Source organism: Leptonychotes weddellii, chromosome 1 (genome assembly GCF_054177405.1).
Source record: "Leptonychotes weddellii isolate Sample4059 chromosome 1, ASM5417740v2, whole genome shotgun sequence".
Taxonomy (NCBI): domain Eukaryota; kingdom Metazoa; phylum Chordata; class Mammalia; order Carnivora; family Phocidae; genus Leptonychotes; species Leptonychotes weddellii.
Window position 1 is genome coordinate 185,963,827 of NC_138369.1, and position 15,981 is coordinate 185,979,807.

General features: G+C 39.6%; 1 protein-coding gene across 1 annotated transcript in view; it reads left to right on the top strand.

Moving 5' to 3' along the window:
- TTC3 (tetratricopeptide repeat domain 3) overlaps positions 1–15,981 on the top strand; it is a 79,782-nt gene that overhangs the window by 41,888 nt on the left and 21,913 nt on the right. The window contains exons 22-24 of the mRNA XM_081799854.1: positions 3,857–4,922; positions 6,135–6,200; positions 6,352–6,501. Of these exons, the coding sequence (XP_081655980.1) occupies positions 3,857–4,922; positions 6,135–6,200; positions 6,352–6,501 (1,282 nt within the window). The remainder of the gene's footprint in view (positions 1–3,856; positions 4,923–6,134; positions 6,201–6,351; positions 6,502–15,981) is intronic.

Genomic DNA, 15,981 nt, shown 5'->3' on the forward strand with positions numbered 1-15,981 from the left:
AAAAAAAAAAGATTTATTTTAGTGGCCAGTGGATAAAAGAAAGAAAAATGAAACCACTCAATTTTCTTTATGACAAGAGTGTAGAGTAGAAAAATTACTAGACAAGGAATCAAGAATATTGGGATAACTGCTATTAACTTTATCTTAAGTATTTATTTCACCATGAAGTAGGTGATTAGACTGATTGGAGTTTAATTGACCTAATGCCCTTCTAGTTCTAGTATTTTATGATTTTAGATATTTGAAGCAAATTAAATTTCAAAAAAAATTTTTTTTTTTTTAAAGATTTTATCCATTTATTTGACAGAGAGAGAGACAGCGAAAGAGGGAACACAAGCAGGGGGAGTGGGAGAGGGAGAAGCAGGCTTCCCGCGGAGCAGGGAGCCCGATGCGGGGCTCGATCCCAGGACCCTGGGATCGTGACCTGAGCCGAAGGCAGACGCTTAACGACTGAGCCACCCAGTCGCCCCGAAGCAAATTAAATTTCAGTGGGTAGTATTCTGCATTTAGCTTTTCCTAACACCTCATTAGTGGTGTTAATTAGTCGGCCAGCATTTATTAACCACTTGCGGTTAAGGCCTGTGGAAGATTGCAGCTTTCATGCAGCTTGCAGGTAGCAGGAGAGCTAAATTGATCATAGGTCGGGTCACAGTGTATTGCAAATAAAATTACTCTGAAATAAGAATCATGAACTTGTACAAAACAGTGACTTTTTCAAAGGACCACAGCTACAAGACTGGGGTGGGGATGGCCAGCCATGACCATTTCAGACACTAACAGTCATCATCCAATTATGAAAATATATGTACATACATACATAACATAAGACCTGTTAATATCTCTGATATAAGTAGCCTTTTTTTTTTTTTTTTAAACTCCTGTCATGTGCAGGGTGCCTCGTTTTTGCCTCTGGTCCTGAAGTGCAGAGTCTGAGACTTTGAACGAGAGGAGGCGATGATGAGAGGGGAGATGCATCTTGTGTAACCTGACAGAAGCTGAGTCAGCCTCACCATTTCAGTTCTTATCTAGCATCTTTCATTAGAGCTTTGACCTCTTTCATTCATGTCTGCTAAATAGCCACATCAATACCACTGTTGAGTGTGCATTGATGGATGGATTCTAACCCCTGTAAAACACTGGATTATTAAGAATTCATATTTATGCTATTTTGGATCCACTGTTTATCTTACAGAGATGATTTTTCAAGGCTAGAAAAGATCTATAAATAGAGTTAAAGTTCATTTTGTGTTGCATTTCAAATAATAGTGACTATAAAAATTTTACTCATGGTTATAAAGGTTTGGTCCCTTTGGGCTAGGGACCCGTGTTAAATTTTGTTCTGCTTCAGTGTTTGAAAAATTCATTGCTACTTAGCCAGTGGAAAAAATGTGGAGGCTCTAATTCTTTGAAAAAATTTTTTTTCTGATTGTAAAATTAATAATATAAATTACGGGGCGCCTGGGTGGCTCAGTTGGTTAAGCAACTGCCTTCAGCTCAGGTCATGATCCTGGAGTCCCGGGATCGAGTCCCGCATCGGGCTCCCTGCTCAGCGAGGAGCCTGCTTCTCCCTCTGACCCTCCCCCCTCTCATGTACTCTCTCTCATTCTCGCTCTCTCAAATAAATAAATAAATCTTAAAAAAAAAAATAATATAAATTACTATGGAATTTTTTTAAATAAAGGAAAAATAAAAATTATGAATAATTCTATCACCCAGATTTAACCACAGTTAATTTTTGGTGTATATCCTTTCAGGCTTTTAAAATGTAGATAGATGTGTAAAACATAGGTTTTAAAATTTATAAACTGTGATTTTACTATACACTCAGCTTTGTCATAACCTTTTTCACTCAAAATGCATAGTGAGCATTTTTTCATATCCTTGACTCTTCAAGAATATGACTTTTATTAGTTGCCTGGTAGTCATCACAGATCTGCCCTATCATTTACATTGCTAGCTACTGAAAAGCTCATTGCTGGGGTGCCTGGGTGGCTCAGTCGGTTAAGCGTCTGCCTTCAGCTTAGGTCATGATCCCAGCGTCCTGGGATGGAGCCCCGCGTCGGGCTCCCTGCTCAGCGGGGAGCCTGCTTCTCCCTCTCCCTCTGCCTGCCGCTCTGCCTACTTGTGCTCTCTCTCTCTCTGTCAAATAAATTAAAAAAAAAAAAAAATCTTTAAAAACAAACAAAAAAAGAAAAGCCCATTGCTGAATTAGAGTGGTTTCCTTGAATGTGGACTCTGTTTTTTAGTTATCCCATTTTGGATTTAAGTGTTTTAATCCAGGTGGGAAAGCTTTGTTTTTCAGTGATTCTCTTTAATATTCATCATGGAGAGTAAAAAGTAAATACACATACACCATTCATGAATTATTCTGCTGTTGCTTAATGGCAGCTAAACACCAAATGGATGGGTATCTCTCTTCAGAGAGATGGTAGAGCCGAAGTTACATCAATCAGCCAAAATCCTCAACAAGAGTTACTGTTTCTGAGACTACAGTGATTTTTTTTTTACCTTACTCTCCTTCAAACCCTTCTGCTTTTAGAGATTTCTCATTAAAAATGAAGTTTGAGGGGCACCTGTGTGGCTCAGTTGGTTAAGCAGCCAACTCTTGATTTCGGCTTAGGTCATGATCTCAGAGTCCTGAGATTGAGCCCCGTATCCTCGGAGAGAGTCTCCTTGAGGATTTCTCTCCCTCTCCCTCTCCCCTCGAGTGCACTCTTGCATGTGCGTGTGCTCTCTCTCTCTTTTTAAAATAAATAAATAAAATCTTAAAAAAATAAAAATGAAGTTTGATGGGAATCTTAAAGTGAAAACAAATCTAACCTGTCACCTTGCAAAAACAATATGTATTGGGGAGTTTCAGTTGTAGAGATTATTCTAAGAGGAAAGTAGTCATCAAAAAACACTAAGTATTTAGAGCAGCATTGCTGACGAAAAGTAGTGGCATTTCGTCTTCAGCCTTCAGAGTATCAGTTACTTTGAATAGAGGATAATCATTTGCAAAAATAGTCGTATGCCTTTATCTCTAGCAGCATCTGTACATGAAGAGGTTTCTTTTGCTTCAAAGAAGTGTTATTTTTACCTTCCCCTAAATAAATTGTCTTTCTGGTTAGTGTTAATTTACTAAGAAAGTCCCTTTGGAGATTTTTGCTCTTGAAAAAGCAAATCTTTTTGGTGGTGTGTGTTACGTGTCTTTCTTGCTAGTTAATGCCACTGTTACAGACTGTATACCAAATTCGAATAGAAGAGTAAGGCTCTTTGAGGCTGACACAAGAATGGGAAAAAAAATAGCCCCAGAACTGGAGGGAGCCCCAGTCCAGAATTGGAAGTAGATTAAGGGATCGCCCCATTACTCTGTGTCTGATCCTGTAATGTATTGGTTTTATTGATCAGATGGGATTAATTTCAGTACCTCTAAATCATTGCCTATTCTTAAACAGAAAAATGTTAAGATTACTAGAGGCAAATTCCATAGGATTTTAGTGAAATTTGATGTCTTCTCATTTGACATTCTTGTTACTGATATTCTTGTATAGTAAATTTTCTTTTCATTACTTTTAAAATAGATTATGTAATTATGTAATTGAAATTTATAAAATAACTTTTTAATCCCTTTCTTTTAAAAAAAATTTTTAACGATTATTTTCCAAGGGGTAAACAAAATTTTGCTTTTAGAGTATCATTCATTGCAGTTAGCTTTTGTCAGATTTAATATGAATATAATGTGTTGGGGAGCTGTTGAGATCAGTTGGAATTGAAATAGTATTTTGCTTTGGGAGAATTTTGGGGAATATATTTTTTTCAAATGAACATGTATAAGTACTTCCTTATCACATGTAAACATAATTTTTTTTCCAAGTTATTTCTCTCAGTTGTTGGAGGAGCATGGTCCGTTGGACATGAGTAATAAAATGTTCTCTGAAGAATATGAATTCTTCCCAGAAGAAACTCGACAGATACTAGAAAAAGCTGGAGGTTTGAAATCTTTTCTCCTGGGATGTCCTCGTTTTGTTGTGATTGACAACTGTATTGCATTGAAGAAAGTTGCATTGCGGCTCAAGAAGAAGAGAAAGAAGAAAAACATTAAGACAAAAGTGGAAGAAATTTCAAAAACAGGGGAGTATTTACGAGTTAAACTACCACTGAATCCATCCGCTAGGGAATTTAAACCAGATGTAAAATCCAAACCAGTGTCTGATTTATCTTCAGCAGCAGCTTCTGAGGATGTGAAGCCCAAACCTATAGCTGCGAATTCTCCCAAACCAACCTGTGAGGCTGTGAAGCCAAAACCAGTGTCTGATAATTCTTCTAGATCAGTTTCTGAGAATGAGAAACCCAAAGAGGTCTCTTCTGATCCCCCCAAACCAGTATCCGAGGATGCAGGTCACAAGGGAGTGTCCTCTAATTCTCCCAAACCAGCTTCTGAGGATGTGAAACCAACCTCCTGGACTCAACCCCATTTGGTCACAGGATACTGTACATACCTCCCCTTTCGGGGGTTTGACGTTACCCAGACACCACCAACATATATGAATGTGTTGCCGAGTTTGCCCCAGTACACTGACATTTATACATCTCTGGCCAGCGTTTCTTCTGAGTATCAGCTGCAAAGATCAGTACCGCTGGTACCATCTGTTACAGCCAGTGACGGACCCGGTGAAAGTGCTGCTGTGTATTTTGAGGGTCATCATTTGCATGCTGAGAATGCCCCTGGTAACCAGATTGTCCCGAAAACACAGATCCTTCAGGACTCTCTGGAAGTATCAGTAAAGACACCGTGCAGCACAGACAGTGCTGATACAGCCTTTAGTGAGTCGAACAGATACGATGGTCTCTGTGGAAATTCTGCCAACAGGTGGGAAGTAAATCCAGGAAATACCGATGAAATAACAAATATTCCACATACACAAGTGGTTGCCATACAGGTAAGACTTAAATAGAAAAAAGTCATCTTAATACTGAAGTTAAATTTTCCTTCTCATCTTTCATTGCCATTATATTTACTAAAATTCTTTTAAATAATTGACTTTATAATGGTTATGAAATCTTTTGCCTGGAAATGTTTTTAAAAATATGAACCCTTTTGTAGGGCATGATAGGTAATCCAGAAAGAATTTTTGGGTCTAGTAAATAATACACTTCTTCCCTAGCCAAGTTTTGTACCAGTTGAGAAATAAGATAGAGGAATCAGCAGATGGAGCCAAAGCATCACCTTAATAATTAATAATGGTGCCATAAGGATGATGTGGTTTGTTTCTGTAGTACTTGGATGTCCTAGCATTGAAGCCCAACACTGAAGCACCAGCTCACCCACCCAGTTATAGAAGTGCTGGACCCAGGAAGCCTCCCATCTTGGGGTGCTTGCCCCACAAGACTTACTGTATGGAGAATGAAGGGAAAAGTGCTTTTTGCACAGGCAGCCCAAAAAAGCAGAGTCTGGGCTATATGTGTGACCAGTTTCTCCTACCAAAATAGGGGAGGAATGGGAGAGTTAAAAACAAAACAAAATAACAGGTGGAGAGAAATGAGAGATGCGAATAAAAGTTCCTAACAAACATAGAATAAATTGATGTTCTCCCATAGTTCACTCTATAGGATTTGAATTCATTAACTCCTTGTTGGATTATCCCCCTCCTCATTATATTTTCTGTCTTCTAAGAAAGCTTTGAAAGAACATTTTAAGGGGCACCTGGGTGGCTCAGTTGGTTAAGCATCTGCCTTCGGCTCAGGTCATGATCCCAGGGTCTTGGGATGGAGCCCCGCGTTGGGCTCCCTGCTCAGCAGGGAGCCTCCTTCTCCCCGTGCTCCTCCCCCTGCTCGTGCTCTCTCACTTGTGCTCTCTCTCTTGCTCTCTCTCTCTCTCTCTCGCACTCTCTCTCACTGTCTCTCTCTCTCAAATAAAATCTTAAAAAAAAAAAACTTAAGAATAACGAACCAAAGTCATTTTTATTTTTACTAATTCTATATGATAGCTCTTTCCTAATACAAGTATTTGTAGAAAGCATACAACATTATTAAAATTGTCAAAAAAAAAACCTTGAAAAAATTGGTGGGCATGCCTTAAGAATGTCATTACATGATGGATTTATTTTACTAGAGCAATTGAGATAAATTTAAGTGTTTGTTTTGCCCCAAAGGTGTCTTGGAATATAAGACATCAAGAAGTCAATACTGAGCCATATGATCCTTTTGAGGCACAACAGGTGAGTCAGAATGAATTATCATGACGTTTCCCTTGTAAATTTTCATCTGCCTTTTATTCTCCTCTGTTTATTTTAAGAGGCTGTTCAGAACGAGACCAGAAATAGGCATTTTAAACTATTTTTAATAGATAATTTTATAATTTACCTTTAGGGAGATATTTTACAGATTGAGAAGGAGTACCAGGTTTTACAAGAGCAGCTTAAGGAGGCATGCGAAAATTATGAGCAGAGAAAACTCGAGGGCTCAGAAGAGACCAGGGACCTGGAAGAAAAGTTGAAAAGGAACTTAGAAGAAAACAAGGTAATCCTCTCTGAAACTTCTCTGTAGTAGCATGTGGCATGATCAGGAGCATTGTTGGCTGAACAAAGGATTTTTTTCTTAATAATGCCTATTTAAATTTCTCTATGATATATTAAAGTGGCAGTGTTTTTGCAGTTTTAGAACCTCTACATGTTGCCATTTAAGAAAAGGGCTGTGAATCTGGGTTTTCATTTATTTATAGTTCAATTTGTTTCATTAACTAAACCTGTTTTCTGGTGACTAAATTTTGCGTTAATCCTCGTTTATATTGAGAGGCAGTATAGCATTAGTGGTTCATAGTGTGAGTCTTGGGGTCAGACCGACTAGGTTCACATGTAAGCTGAGTCCCATACTAGTTCTCATCCGGGGCAAGTTAGCTAACTTCTTTGTGCTTTAGTTTCTTATTTGGAAAATTTGGGGGATAATAGCTCCCATTTCTTGGGATTAGATTAATACTTGTAAAGTACTTGAAACTGCCTGGTGGATAATAGGGGCTCTGTAAGTATTGCCTCCCACTCTTACTACTATTCCTACTACTGTCTTCATCTTACTGTTAAGGAAGTGTGAGAATAACACATGGAGCTTTAGGCATATTAGATCTGTAAAATCACTTAGACCATCTTGTCTGAGTCTATTGATCTTGAGCTCCGTTAACTGAGATGGATTACAGTTACATGTAACTGGCTATTGGAGTAGTACTAATGAGTGGCAAGGCCAGATTGAATTGGTAGGGAAATGGAATTATAGATGTAAGGGAATCATAGTGTGTTTCTTTTTTAAAACTGAGGTCTTCTGTACAGATGTAACAAAGGGATGTTAATTTAAGGAAGGAAGGATTTACACTTACTCTGGTAAAGCATTGTCTAACATACAGGATTGTTGATTCACTGTCTTGTATACCTGAAACTAATACAACATTGCATGTCAACTACACTTAAGTTAAAAACGAAAAAAAGGAGGAATTTGTTCCAGAAGTCTGGATCAGTAGCTGGGGTACCATATTAAATTGAAGAAAATTTGCTTAGGTGGGACCTTCATCAGGAAATAACATTTATTGAGATTTAAGTACACCCGGCAGAAAAGAGTCAGTTTGTAGAGGTTAACTGTTACTACATTTCTATTATAATAGTTATAGCATTCCTGTTATAACCTGTTTTCACTTGGGATGGGACTGGGGAGATTTGAAGGATGAGAGGAATTAGAAGGAACCAGACTTTCTTCTGGTCAGTTGCCTGGTTGAATGAGATTTTCCTAATTGGGAGAGGAGAAAATGAGCAAAAATAAAACTCTGCACGGTGACTCATAGAACGCTAATTTGAATAAGCTGCCTGGAGGGCTTAACAAAATAAAATATTTTTATAAACTTTCTACTGCCTCAGTAAAATTCAGTTTTACTAAACCCATATAAGAATGCCTATGGCCACCCCATTAAGTGAGGAGAGCAGATTTTCAGACTGCCACTGAAAGTGGGCATCTGATGAGTGAGGTTTCTTTCTCTCTGGCAGAGGCTTGTCCAGCTTTATAAACTGCTGGTCTGACTGGGTCCTGTATTTGTGCAGTTTATCAAGGCATCTTTGTACACTTGATCAGGAAATTCGCAGTTAATCAGGCACCCAGGGAGGGGGGCTGCTAGGGAGCCACAGCTCTGACTGGGACTGGCCTTCTGATGCACTTTTTTTTTTTTTTTTTTTTACCTTCACTGAGGCTCTGGGTCTGCTTTTAGGTGGTGGTTCTTAAGATTGTAGTCAGTCTGTTTCTTAAAATAGCCATTATTTAGTCCTCAAATTTCAGACCTGTTGGGTTGTTAGACTTCCCATATAAATTGTAGACCCATTTCCTATCACGATAAGTTGCTCATCTGAGTTTTTAGGTGGTTGTCCACACAGGAGCAGATGAGATGTAGCTGTGGCCATTTCTTTTTAATCATGATTATGTTCATAATTAGCTTGTGGAGGAATCTTATAAACATAAAAAGAAATTTTTGGCTTTTATTGATCTTTCCCTGGCCTTTGCTCTCTAGTCCCTGAGGTTATCAGCTAATACTTTTACTTGAAAATAGCTTGATACTACATAATGAATGTATTAGATACAATACCCTTTCATACTGTAGAGAAGAGATAGGCAAGCCCAGGCCTTGGTCAGGCTGCCTAGGTTGAACTCCAGCACTACCATCCAATACCTTTGTGGCCTTAGTTTACTCAATCTCTTCTACCCTCAGTTTCCTCATTAGTAATATAATCTCTACTTCATAGGTTTGTGAGGACTCACAGCGATGGTTGGACAAGGGTGGGTGGGGTTATCCAGAGATACTAAGTATAGTAGAAGGAAGAATTGTCCCACTTAAAATGACACTCGTACCCCTCCTGAGAAAAACTGTTTACAAAGCAGTTAAAGAGTGCTTAGCACATAAAAGCATCAATAAAAATCTGAGGTAGCTATTTTATATAGCTAATGGGGTTTCATTATTATGGGCTAGGAATGGCCTTAATAGACAATTAGGCCAGTTATCTGTTCTGTCAGAGGAGAATACCTATCTAAAAAGCCAGAGTGTCCTGTTGTTTTTAATGTACCTCCAACTTGTAACTGGCAGGTTGTAACTGATTGCAGGATTGCTCAAGGGTGTATGTTCTTTTTGGTTTATTAAGATAAAATTCACCATTTTAACCATTAAAAAGTCTATAATTCAGTGGCTTTCAATAGACTCACAATGTTGTATGACCATTACTACTGCCTTGTTCCAGAACCATTTCATAGCACCAAAAAGAAACCCTGTACCCATTAAGCAATCACTTCTCATCTCCCCTAGGACATGTGTTCTCAAGGTGCTTTAATGAGATTTTCTTATAGCTGAGATGGGTATTTAAGTTGACTTTGGCTCCTAAAACACAGTCAAAATAATTTTGGCCTAGAATAATTTATGGAGAAGAATTTTGGAACTTTGTCCTATTTTTATATTAAAACAGAATCTTGGGCCCTGCCTGCCAAAAATGTCTCAGCCCACATCTGTGTAGCGGTGGGGTTCTCCTATTCAGTCACAATCTTTGCCAAGTTCAGCCTTTTTTAATCTAACATTTATGGAGCTCATTATGTGCCATACTCAATTGTAAATTTCTTACATGAATTATTTAATCTCCAGCATAGTACACTAGTATTGTCTCCATTTTACTGTTAAGGAAATGGAGGCAGGAGCAGCTAATGCACTTGCTTGAAGTCATATCAGTACTAAGTGGCAGAACAGTGAGTGAGTGTCAGGCTCTAGATCCCTTGCTTTTGTCCTCCCTTAAGAGAATGGCAGTTCCACAACCAGTTGAAAAATATTTCTCAGCACTTCATGAGGAGGATAGGGGTATCAGTTAATTGCTGGCATATAATAATGCTGAGTAACAACCCCCTACAAAACCTCAGTGACATAGAACAGTAAACATCAAGTTTGTGAGTCTGTGGGTTAGTTTATCCCATTTGGGCTTGGCTGGACTGTTTCACCTTTGGGTCAGCTGGGGCTCTGTTCTTGGCTGTGCTTGCTCACATATGTGGGGTCACCATATTCTGTGTCCACCTACATCAGAGGACATTAGGCCTGCACATTCTGTGAAGATTGTTGCTTGATTTTTTGCTAGTATGTTGTTGAGGATACTATCCAATATTTCATTTGACAAAATTTATTGGATGCTCCCCTATAAAGAAGACATACCAATGGCCAACAGACACATGAAAAAATGCTCAACATCACTAGGCATCGGGGAAGTACAAATCAAAACCACAATGAGATACCACCTCACACCGGTCAGAATGGCTAAAATTAACAACTCAGGAAACAACAGATGTTGGCAAGGATTCATAAAAAGGGAAACCACTGTTGGTGGGAATGCAATCTGGTGAAGCCACTTTGGAAAAACAGAACAGAGGTTCTTCAGAAAGTTAAAAATGGAGCTACCCTACGACCCAGCAATTGCACTACTAGGTATTTATCCAAAGGATACAAATGTAGTAATTCGAAGGGGCACATGCACTCCAGTATTTATAGCAGCAGTATCCATCCACAATAGCCAAACAATGCTAATTGCCAAACAAAAAGAGCCTAGATGTCCATTGACAAATGAATGGATAAAGAAGATGGTGTGTGTGTGTGTGTGTGATGGAATATTCCTCAGCCATTAAAAAGAAAGAAATCTTGCCATTTGCAACAACATGGATAGAGCTAGAGGGTATTATGCTAAGTGAAATAAGTCAGAGAAAGACAAATACCATATGATCTCATATGTGGACCCTAACAGAACAGATGAACAAAGGGGAAGGGAAAGAAAAATAAAATAAATGAAATCAGAGAGGGAGACAAACCGTAAGAGACTCTTAACTATAGAGGACAAACTGAGGGTTGCTGGAGGGGAGGGGGGGGGATGGGGTAACTGGGTGATGGGCATTAAGGAGGGCACATGATGGAGTGAGCACTGGGTGTTGTATGCAACTGATGAATCACTAAATTCTACCTCTGAAACTAATAATACAGTATATGTTAACTAAATTGAATTTAAATAAAGAATTAAAAAAAAAAAAGAATAAGCCAAGCTCTGTGCTGGTCTTCCGGGACTTTTATGCAGCATCCTCTTTATGAGACCCTAAGAAGTCATTTCTCTCTGCTTTCACTACCTGGGCTTCTTTGTGCAGCAGACTTGTTTTTATTTTGTGGATATAGCTCACTGTATTTCCTCTGACTTTGATTGCCAGAAAAGTTTTAAGCTATTTCGAAAGAATGGTTAGGGCCTTATGCCACTCATTTTTTTTTAAAGATCTTTATTTATTTTAAAGAGAAGGAGAGTGCATGCACACAGGCAAGTGGTGAAGAGGGCAGGGGGAAGGGAAAGAGAATCTTCAGCAGACTCTGCACTTAGCACGGAGCCGGACGCAGGGCTCAGTTCCACAAACCCAAGGTAATGACCTGAGCTGAAACCAAGAGTCGGCTGCCCATCTGACTGAGCCTCCCCATGCCATTCATTTTTATATTGCTCTCACTTCTAGTTCTGTATTACCATTTTTATCTTTTTATTCTGTTTTCTTTACCTACTTCGCAATCTTTCTTTTTTTTTTTTTAAAGATTTTATTTATTTATTTGAGAGAGAGAGATCACCAGCAGCGGGGAGGGGTAGAGGGAGAAGCAGACTGCCTGCTGAGCAGGGAGCCCGACACAGGGCTCCATCCCAGGACCCTGGGATCATGACCTGAGCCGAAGGCAGATGCTTAACCAATTGAGCCACCCAGGTGCCCCTCTTTTGTCTTTTTAAACTATATGTATATTATAGATGCATATAATACACACACATATACAATCAAGGGTACCTCAGTTGTTTATTTTGGAACAAAGTTGAGGTTTAAGAAAAAGAGGTATGGAAACCAGATGTTTTCTAATTGAGAAAAAAAGCCATCAGAAACTGTTTATGTCAGTAAGCTGTGCATATAGAAGATACAGTTGTGTATAGTTTGTTTTTTCTTTTATTCTAGTGTTTTCAAAGAAAAGGATTCAGATCCTTCTCTTTCATGTAGTCAGAGACAGGCTCTGACAGCTGACCTAGTTAGCATTGTGAGGCAGCTGTGTCATTAAAGGGTGGTTAGTTCAAACAGCAGATGAACTTACGTAGCATCTTCTGTGGCTGAGCTGTGTGTGTGTGTGTGTAATATTTTGTGCCTTTTGATACTGAACTCCTTTTGGTACTTGTTGCCAAGTAGGTTCTTATGCCCCAGTATAACCTTGTGGTTACACATCATCTCCTGGCCAAGGGGCTAAATCTGAGGCGAAATCATTGGCTCAGAATGGAAGCACAGGATAGGTGAGAGACAAGGTTCGCTTGGTTACCAGCAGCAGGGTTTGCATATGGACATTGGTCATGGTAGTAGAAGTGAACCAGGTGCAATACAGGATTTTGCAAGTAGAGTAGACATGGTGGTCACCTCAGTGACAGTAATGATTCAGTGATTCACGGTGTAGCAGCAAGGAAAATGTGAGTAAAACTGTCCCCATGCTAGAAGGAATGTCATTGAAACGTCATTGAACTTCTGCTGCCTAAAAACAGTTGGCCTATGCATCTCAAAGCCAATGAAACCAACCCTACCCCTGTGGTAGGACTTGGAAGTCTTTAAGGACCTGGACTGTTAGCAAATCTGTCACCCAGGAACATCACAAACCTTGGCGTCTAAAGCTCAAGAGGGAGAAATGTCCTTCCTCTCAGTCGGTGTTGTCTTTGACCGGAAGACCATCACTTCCCAGAGTCTGTGCAGGTTGGCTTCAGGTACACCGTCCTCTTCGAGGGAGGAGGCCCCCAGTTCTGTATCTGAACCTATACCCTCAGTAACCTGGTCACATTCTCAGCAGTTGTTGGTATTATTAGAATTTCAAACTGGAAAATATTAAAATTTAAACTTGTTTCTTGTAAATATTGCTCTATTCCCTGATTCGCATGTTATTAGAAATGACATCCTACTTACAAATGACGTGTATTTACAAGCACGTGTCCCACGTATACCTCTGCCGGCACTGAATGGATGACACTTTGAAAAATGACATAAAACTTGGAGAGAATGTATAGGTTCAGAAGAAGTTTCAGAAAGCAGCACCTTCATAAGAAAGCTAACAAGGAAGGCTGGGTCTCACGTGGTGTTTTACATAATCATCTGGGGAAGAGTAACTACCCCTGCTTCAGAATACAGGTTTTCACAATTCTGTTTGTCACACTGCCTGAAATTCTGGTGGGTATCTCGACCCAAAGGCCCCTGGGACCAGGCCAGAAACACCACATTTATATTCTAAAAAGCGAACAAACTATTGGACTTGCCAAATGTGAGCAGACTACCTCTAGATGAGAGAATCACTGTGGCTGAAGAGTGAAATGTGAACACTTCTAGGCAAGCTGAGGGGGTTCTTCAGAATCCCTTACTGCAGTCAGGTGCTCTGAATGCTGAGAGATATGAAGGAGAGGAAAGACGTTTAAAGTATGCGCTTGGAAGGTGGGCATGCCCTGGGTCAGGGGTGCTTAAATGAGGGATCAGGTGAAACTTTGAGGGTGTTGCAGGAGAAGGGTCCTTGGAGGATGAAATGAATGCCAAAAAGAAGAGGGAAGCTACTGCAGACAGACATGAATCTTTTCAAGCAGGTTTCAGAGGAAATTCTGAACTTTCCTCTTTGCCTTCCCTTGCACCACATCTCTTTCCCCAGCACCCAGGGTAAGACTGTGTCTTATACAGTCAGATAGACTCTTGATGGTCTGGGGACTTGCCCTGTTAACTCTATAGCCCTCCTTGTATCCGGTTTACCATTGTAACCAGGAGCTTCCTGGAAGGAACTGGTGGACGTTTAACTGACATTTCTAACACGGCTTTTCATGGGGAAATGCATTCTAAGTTACAACCAACCAGGTGTTCAGCGGACTTTTGGAAGAGTGGGAGTTGCCCATATTGAGAAAGTCTGTTTTGAGGAGCAAAGCACACCTGACTTGATCATGTGCTAATCTGTGGTTGAATCCAGGTGCCTGTTGTGTAGAGAAACATGACTTAGAAGCATGCCCAGCAATTGCACTACTGGGTATTTACCCCAAAGACACAGATGTAGTGAAAAGAAGGGCCATATGCACCCCAATGTTCATAGCAGCAATGTCCGCAGTAGCCAAACTGTGGAAAGAGCCAAGATGCCCTTCAACAGATGAATGGATAAAGAAGATGTGGTCCATATATACAACGGAATATTACTCAGCCATCAGAAAGGATGAATACCCAACTTTTGCATCAACATGGATGGGACTGGAGGAGGTTATGCTAAGTCAAATAAGTCAAGCAGAGAAAGTCAATTATCATATGGTTTCAGTTATTTGTGGAACATAAGGAATAGCATGGAGGACATTAGGAGAAGGAAGGGAAAATTGAAGGGGGGAAATCGGAGGGAGAGATGAACCATGAGAGACTATGGACTCTGAGAAACAAACTGAGGGTTTTAGAGGGGAGTGGTTGGGGGGATGGGTTAGCCCAGTGATGGGTATTAAGGAGGGCACGTACTGCATGGAGCACTGGGTGTTACACGAAAACAATGGATCGTGGATCACTACATCAAAAACTAATGATGTATTCTATGGTGACTAACATAACATAATAAAATTAAAAAAAAAAAAAGATTTAACCCAGCTATCATCTAGGAATTATACTAGAGAAAACTGGACAAATACGCAAAGATGTCTGTTTAAATATGATAATCACCATAATTAATAATAGTAAATCAATAAATGTGAAACTATAAACAAAAAAAAAGCATGTTCCTCCGGTTTTTTTGAAAGCTGTTTGAATTCAGTATTTTTATTCCTTTGATATCTAGTCTCTGTCAAACACTTGTAAATTTCTGCTCTGTCCCATCAAAATGACTGCAGGGTCAAAATTATGGAGTTCTCACATATTTTATTGTTTATTCATTTATTTAGACATCCGAAGCTAGGTTAACATCTGTTTTCATGTCCTAGCCTAGTACATCTTCTGTGCTCTCCTTTTTTGTTAATGGGATTTTTAGTTATTCATTGAAAGTAGAAACCTATCTTGAATTCTGTAAACTTCTGCTTTGTTTTATATCCTACTTAGACACATGGTCTCTTCTCCATCCTCTTCTCTAAAGTTTCCTTTATTTCTTTTTATCATCCCTAATGTTACCACCGTCGTCCGTATTGTCTCTCCCTTGGGCTACTGCAGTGAGATTTTAAGAGATTTTACCTTCGGGGACCTGGGTGGCTCAGTCAGTTAGGTGTCCAGCTAATGATTTCGACTCAGGTCATGATCTCGGGGTCATGGGATCGAGCTCATGTCTGGTCTCCATGATCAGCACTGAGTCTGCTTAAGATTCTTTTTCTCCCTCTCCTCCCCACACTCATGCTCTCTTTCAAATAAATAAATAAATAAATATCTTTTTTTAAAAAGATTTTACCTTCTTCTACCTAGAGTTTTTAATTAAGGGTTACAGTTCATATTGAGCTATGAAATCAGTTTAATGGCGGTGACTGGAATTGTTTTTAATAATTGAATAGAGTAGAAATATCAGAAAGCATCTCAAAAAGTAAAGGCAATTCTCTTTCAGTTGTGTGTGTGTACATACATACATATGTATATTATGTACACATGCTATGGATCGTTATTAAAATGTATTTGTTATTTTGGGTCACAGTCAAGAAAATGTGAAGGCCAGTTTTGGTCTAACGCTTTCACATGCCTTCACCCAATCCTAATCCATCTCTGTGTCTTTCAGAGCTATTTTTCCAAAACCAGAATCTCATCATCTCACTGCCCTGCTTGAGTCTTCACTGGCTCCCCGTGTCCTACAGGACCAAATCCACCCTCCTTAGCATGGCTTACAAGACCTTTTGTAATTTGAACCCAAAGCATCTTGGGGTACCATTCTCCCTGCCCTGCCTTCCATATATCCACCTTGTATCCCAGCCACATAGTGCCTCTTGCTTTTGT